The following is a 6,456-nucleotide window of genomic DNA, read 5'->3' as shown; positions in this document are numbered from 1 at the left end:
CATTCACAACCAAATAAAATGTAGAGCAAGTTCTGCCAACCATGGCATTTTTATTAAATACTAGCTACTTCATCATCGCTGGAGGGACCGCTGCCTCTTTGGCCCCCTTCAACCAGCCTCTGTGCTGCTGGCATATTCAATAATTGGCGCCTCTGGTTATGGGGGCTTCCCTGGTGGAGTGGTCGTTGGTGGGGCTGGGGGTGGGGGCTCATAGTTTGACGTGCCGCCGGAAAGGATGCTGCATTAAATTCCGCGCGTTTCCCATCAGCGCAGGCTCTGCAAATTACTGCGAAAATTGATTCACAGGCGGGTGGCGGGAATCCAGAAAAAATGAGCACATCAACTAACAAAAAAAAAAAAAATCATTGATAGTTATGCCTGTGTGGTTTTTTTACACGTTTACTGCGATTTTTTGTTGGTGTGAATTTGTGCATTTTGCACTCGTTAAAATTGATGCAGTTTGTGGCGGTTTTGTTTTTAGCCATGCAAGTTGCGCTTAAGCACAATTCAGGTTAATAATAGCGTGTTGTACATTTCACAGCATTTAAGTTATTAATAATAAATGTCTGTCTATATTGATTACAAATTTTATAATTATTAATTATTAACTAATTTTCAGTGGATATTTAGGATGGTAAAATGTATTAGCATCATGCGAACATGTCATGTGTTACATATCTAATGGTATAGTCAATATACTACACAACTTGTATAGGGTATGAACATGAACATTAGGTATGAACATTAACTGAGTACAAATTTAGAATTATGGGCTACTATTTTATGCAGTTTGCTCATAAGCTGGCACAATTTGGCTATTTAGCACATACATATATATTCCTCTTTGTTTTTTTTTGAAAATTATTCAAGCTGCGTATTCAATTTGCTTCTGACTAAATTTAGAAAATTCCTATTTCGATTCCAATTGCGCTTCGTGAGCGCTACTTGCACCTTAATGAACTGGCAATTGCGCGTTGTTCAGTGTTCACCACTGCACCAATTGGATTGGAGCTTTGGTTTTCCCCCTTTTTAGCTCTTGTTTTCACTGCTTTTTGCATTCACTCTAATTGAATTGTTCGCCGGTGCAATTTAATTTCTGCTCAAAGGCAAAAACAAAAACAAAGGCATGCACTCTGGGAAAAAAGGTTAAGAACAGCGGTAGGTGTCCAACGGGGAGCGAGGGGGAGGAGGAGGAGGAGGGGAGGAGCACCGAACCGGTTAGCAAATGGTTGCAAGGTCACATGGGGAATGGGGGCGTGGCAGGGGGCTGTGGCGGATGCAGAAGTAACAAGTGTTTTTCGGCTGCCGGCAACAAGGAAACGGCATTGAGACAAAACGTGATAGGTAACAGATGCGTACAATAATCGCTCCCCATTTCCAAGCAGATGAAACAGTGGCGTGCCCAGAATTGGAAAAAGGGTTTCCAGTTTTCGAGTGTCCCAAAAGGCTCCACTTATTGATCTACAAAAGGCTAATAAAGACTATACAAATTAGGTTGCTTTTTAATAGGAATTTATATCCGCAGCAATCTCGCAATGCTTAATTTCGTATAAGACTTTTTCAGTTGCCTGCCAAAATATAAACTTTAAATTTGATTGGAAAAACTAGAAACAAGCTAACTGCAAGATCGGCATGTACATATGATATTTTACGATACCCATAAATGTTTACTTCCATCAACGTAAATATTACCAATGTGCTCCCCATCGAAATCATCGGTCTTCTCTCCCGACAGCCACCGCCTTTGATTTTCATTATCGTGCTGTTTTTATACACCGGGTCGAAAAAATAGTTCAGTCTCTGAATATGTTATTTAAAGAAGATATAACTTATACAAAATTGTGCTCATTTTCAATATTTATCTAATTAAACAACATTCTGCAATGTATTTAACTAACTTAAAAACTTTAAAAATATGTATGTTTATCTGTTTTATACTTTTATGTTCACCAACTTTCGATGAAGTAATAGCAGGGTTTTGGATTTTTCTATACGTTTAGACAGTTTTTAATACTTTAATATAAAGTGTATGTTTTTCCGCTGGTGTAGCCGAAGGGTTTAGAAAACGAAGACGGCGCATAAAAAAGAAACCACAGTGCGAAACAAAACCAAACAAAACAAAGCAAAGTGAATACCGAAAGAAGAGGCTAATTAAAGAGATCGAAGGCACAGAACGCTGTTCGAATCGAATGCCATCAGATCAGTCCAATTCGAATCGTTGCCGCGAACGCAGCTCTCTTCAAAAGCGGAGAAAATATCAGAAAATATATATTTTGAAGCAATCGATCGGGCGAGAAAAACGACATTGACATTCAAGCGGGCGCGCTAATTGATCCATTGGAAAACCCCTTGAACGCCCGGGTCAAGTGCTCTCAATTGGAAGTGTCAGGTGGCAGCATGGGGCATCTGCTGCCCTTCCCCTGCCCCTTCCCGATACCCATGTCCATACCCATCTCGATCGCAGTTCCGCTGTTATTTCTGTTTTTGGGCGCCGCATCGCCGGTTTTGGCCAGATCCGATGACCAAACAGTCTGCGGATCGCAGGAGATAAATGAGATTGCGGACTTGCGGAAACTGCAGAACTGTACGCACGTGGTGGGTCACGTTCGACTGGCCTATGTGGATCTGGATCTGGATCTGACGGATGTAGCCGGCAACTACAGCCTGGCATCGCTGGCCAGCAATGTGACCGAGATCAGCGATTACCTAATGGTGTACCGCTGCACGGGTCTGATCAGCCTCCAGTCAATATTCCCCCGACTGCGGATCATCCGGGGTCAGCAGCTGCTGTTCGATCAGTACTCCCTGGTGGTCTACGAGAATCGGAATCTCAGGGAGCTCGGTCTGGTGGAGCTGTTGCGCATCCAAAGCGGCTTCATTCGCGTCGAATCGAATCCCTTGCTGTGCTTCGTGGAAACCGTCGATTGGATGTACTTGATGGGCAATGCTACGCGGCAGCACTTTTCCCTCAAAGTGAGTGGTTGTTTATTTGCTTATGGGCTACACCCAAGCATTAATACTTGAGAATATGTTCTTATCTAGTAAATCAAGTGAATAACTTTGCCGTATTATATATATTCACCTAGAGATTCAACTTAAATCTTACAGTGATGTGTACCTGCCACTTGGTGTACATACTGAGTGCTTAAAGTTCTGTTTGGTGAAATTAACTTTCTTATTACCCATAGCACAACAGGCCGCAAAGTCAGTGTCCTTTGTGCGGCAGCCTGTCAGCGGACTTCGAGTTCATCCGAAACTCCTCGCAGCGTTGCTGGAACGTCAACACGACACAACTTCGCCCCCAACCGCCACGACTTAGAGATTGCCCCATTGCCTGTGGCCAGAGTGGATGTGATAGTGCGGGAAAATGTTGTGATCACAACTGCGTCACTGGGTGCTACTCCCAAAACTGCTCCCTGTGTGCCAACTACCAGGGCAGGATGGGCTGTGTCAATCAGTGTGTCGCCAGCTATGAGATAAACAGGAGGAGGTGCATCGGCCACAGGGAGTGCCGGGAACTGGGAAGGATTCCCCTGATACGCGGCTATCAGTGTGTGGAAAAATGTCCGGGAAACCAGAAGGAGTACCTGGACGCCAAGGGCATCATCCACTGCCAGGTGGAGTGCAACGGCGATTTTCACGTGAAGAGCGCTGCGGACCTGGAAGTTTTACAGGACTGCGTGACCATCAACGGTTCACTTACCATCGAACTTACCAATATTAAAGGTGTGTAATATCATAGATGATAATATCACATACTCTAGAATTCATGTATTTCATTTTCCAGAAAAAATTGTAGATGCCTTGGAAAACGCTTTGGCCAGTGTGAAAGAAATCACTGGATATCTAAAGGTCATACACTCTGCACAGCTGATGGCGCTCACATTTCTGCAGAATCTAGATGCCATTCGAGGCGATAAGCTGGTGGAAAACAAGTTAGCTCATGAGGATACAATTATATTTGAGGTTTATAAAATTATTTCTGCCACTTCTAGATACGCCCTGTACGTGGTGAACAACTACCATTTGGAGCACATCTGGCCACCCAATCACCTGGTGATCATTCAGCGCGGCAGGCTCTTCTTTCACCTCAATCCCCGCCTGTGCTACGACAAAATCCAGCAGCTACAGGGATCCCTAAAAAGCGGCGAGAATATATCTGTCGCAGATGTATCACCCAATTCGAATGGCGAGCGCGTGATTTGTGGCGAGGCGGTGCGCTCGCTGAATCCCAGAGTGGAGGACCTTAATTCCACTGCGGTACGCATCATCATGGACTACATGGACTGGGAGGGCATGGAAACTCTAATAGGATATTCGTATCACTACAAGGAAGCCCCGGTGCAAAACGTGACTATGTACGATGGTCGGCATGGTTGCGGTCATGACAAGTGGGTGTGGACTCATCGCCCCAACGAAGTTTACCTATAGTGTTTCTGTTTATAATTTGGCAGCTGGCTGATGGACGTTGTGCCCAACCAGAGTCGACGCCATGTGATAAGCGGTCTGAAGCCCTACACGCAGTATGCATACTTTGTGAAGACCCTCACCAGAACAGAATATCATATTCAGATAGACGCCTACTCGAAAATCGCTTACTTCCAGACGCTGCCCGACAGGCCGAGTCCTGTGCTCCGAATATATGGCAGCTCGGAAATCAGTTCCCAGATTGTGAGTACTTAAAAAAATATGATTTTCAGCCTAAAATGCTTGCTCCTTTCCAGCTCCTGCACTGGTGGCCACCGAGTCGTCCGAATGGCGTCATTAAAAATTATTTTGTGACCGCCGAAAAGCACAATATTACCAAGGAGGTAAAGGACAAGAATTATGCGAATGTAGAGCTCGAAATTGCTAAAGACAGCGATTGTGAGTGCGTTGGTTTACTGCCCTACTATTCAGGTCCTCAGCCGGATGACGAGGATTACTACAACAAAGAGCAAATCACCTACGAGGATGCGTTGCCCAATCTCATTTATGTTTCGTGAGTAGAGAAAATATAGTGCTATTTGAAATTGCAGTATTGAAATATTCATATACTTGTGCGACCCTCTACAGGCGCTATCACGACTATCGCCGAAAGGAGTTCGAGAAAGTGATCGACTATGAGCATCTGCTGACCAGGAAGAAGACTGAAGCGCCCACCAGACCGCCCACAACCACTCCGGCGCCCACAAATGCAACCTTGGATAAGGAGAGGGAAGCCGCAATTAACTACGAGAATTACCGCCTGACTACCGAACAGAGACAACGGGATCTCCAGGACCTGGACCAGCACAAGTACCGCATCCGACATGCCTTGCCCAAGTGCCAGGATCCCCATGCCTCCGTGGTCCAGCAAGTGGAGGAAAAATGCGTCGTTGAGGAGCCCTTGAGTGGCTACGAACTAAAGGGCACCCAGCACTTCTACTGCCTCTCCCAGTTGGAACCGGAAACCCACTACCGCATCACAATACGGGCCTGTGTCGAGGGCGTGGTCAACGGGTGCTCCACTCCGGCGGAGGCTGTGATCAAGACCGCCAGCCTCCAACTGGAGCGATTCATCAAGGGTGTTTAGGGAAGAAACTTTGATCGCCCTTTTGCGCACTTTTGTATCAGCTGACAAGTGATAAATGCTAGACCCATATGACGATAGGCGTGTTGAAGACTTGATGCAATTGGAAACCCCATTGCTATATATATCAACCTATATCACGTACGCGAACATTTCCTAAATCTGTATTTATTGTTCCGAAAAACTTGACAAGGAAGGACCGCTTACCTCCTTTTTTCCACGACTGTATTTACCATAGTTGTGGTATTTATAATTATTACATTATGTTTTTAATATTTATCAGTTCTATGTAGCCTGTACTTTGATTTCCATTAGACTGAACAGCTTTAATGCTTTTTCAACTGTTGAAATGCCTGAGAATGTGCCGTGTCATATGGGCCCAACTAAGTATTGTAAGTCAAGTGACTGTAGTTCCTCCAAATGTATTGTAAATGTGTAAATCCCAAACAAATCTTTGACAAGCGACCAAATGCTTTCATCAATCCATGCTAGTTTGACTTACCAGCTTAACAGACTTGCAATGTGGCAATGTGTGCCAGAGCCAGAGCCGGAAAGCGTTCAAACGGAAAAACCCCCACTGACAGCAGTGATTTTTGAGATCCTCAACTTGGTTCGGAAAGCGGTTACCTTTCTCTCGAGATTGGCGATGGCATAAGCCTAGGCGAAACTAACAACAGCAGGCTGCTGTTGGAACTTCCAACGCATGCCACTTAATATGCAAATATGCCGCAAAAGAGCTTTAAACTTTAAAACACTGACAAAAACTAGAACTAATCCCCGCCACCGAAGACTGGGTGGAAAAGGACCTGGTCGAGGCGATGCTTTTGCTTTCGAGTGGAGTGGAGTCAAGTCGAGTACGTGTCATGTGTCGCCTTGTTTGTGGCCAAGTTTTCGGCGCAGCTGGA

The 6,456-nt window shown here is 45.0% G+C and overlaps 1 protein-coding gene across 1 annotated transcript; it reads left to right on the top strand.

Moving 5' to 3' along the window:
* Positions 1-2,203: 2,203 nt before the first annotated feature.
* LOC6537252 (insulin-like growth factor 1 receptor) lies at positions 2,204-6,033 on the top strand. The gene is made up of 7 exons (XM_002097774.4): positions 2,204-2,973; positions 3,189-3,726; positions 3,788-3,935; positions 3,996-4,391; positions 4,455-4,671; positions 4,725-4,981; positions 5,056-6,033. Exons 1-7 carry the CDS (start codon positions 2,398-2,400, stop codon positions 5,552-5,554), a joined length of 2,631 nt encoding a protein of 876 aa, XP_002097810.1. The 5' UTR covers positions 2,204-2,397; the 3' UTR covers positions 5,555-6,033.
* The last annotated feature ends 423 nt before the right edge of the window (positions 6,034-6,456 follow it).

Source organism: Drosophila yakuba, chromosome 3R (genome assembly GCF_016746365.2).
Source record: "Drosophila yakuba strain Tai18E2 chromosome 3R, Prin_Dyak_Tai18E2_2.1, whole genome shotgun sequence".
NCBI classification, from domain to species: Eukaryota; Metazoa; Arthropoda; class Insecta; order Diptera; family Drosophilidae; genus Drosophila; species Drosophila yakuba.
This window is presented reverse-complemented; position numbering and strand designations above follow the sequence as displayed.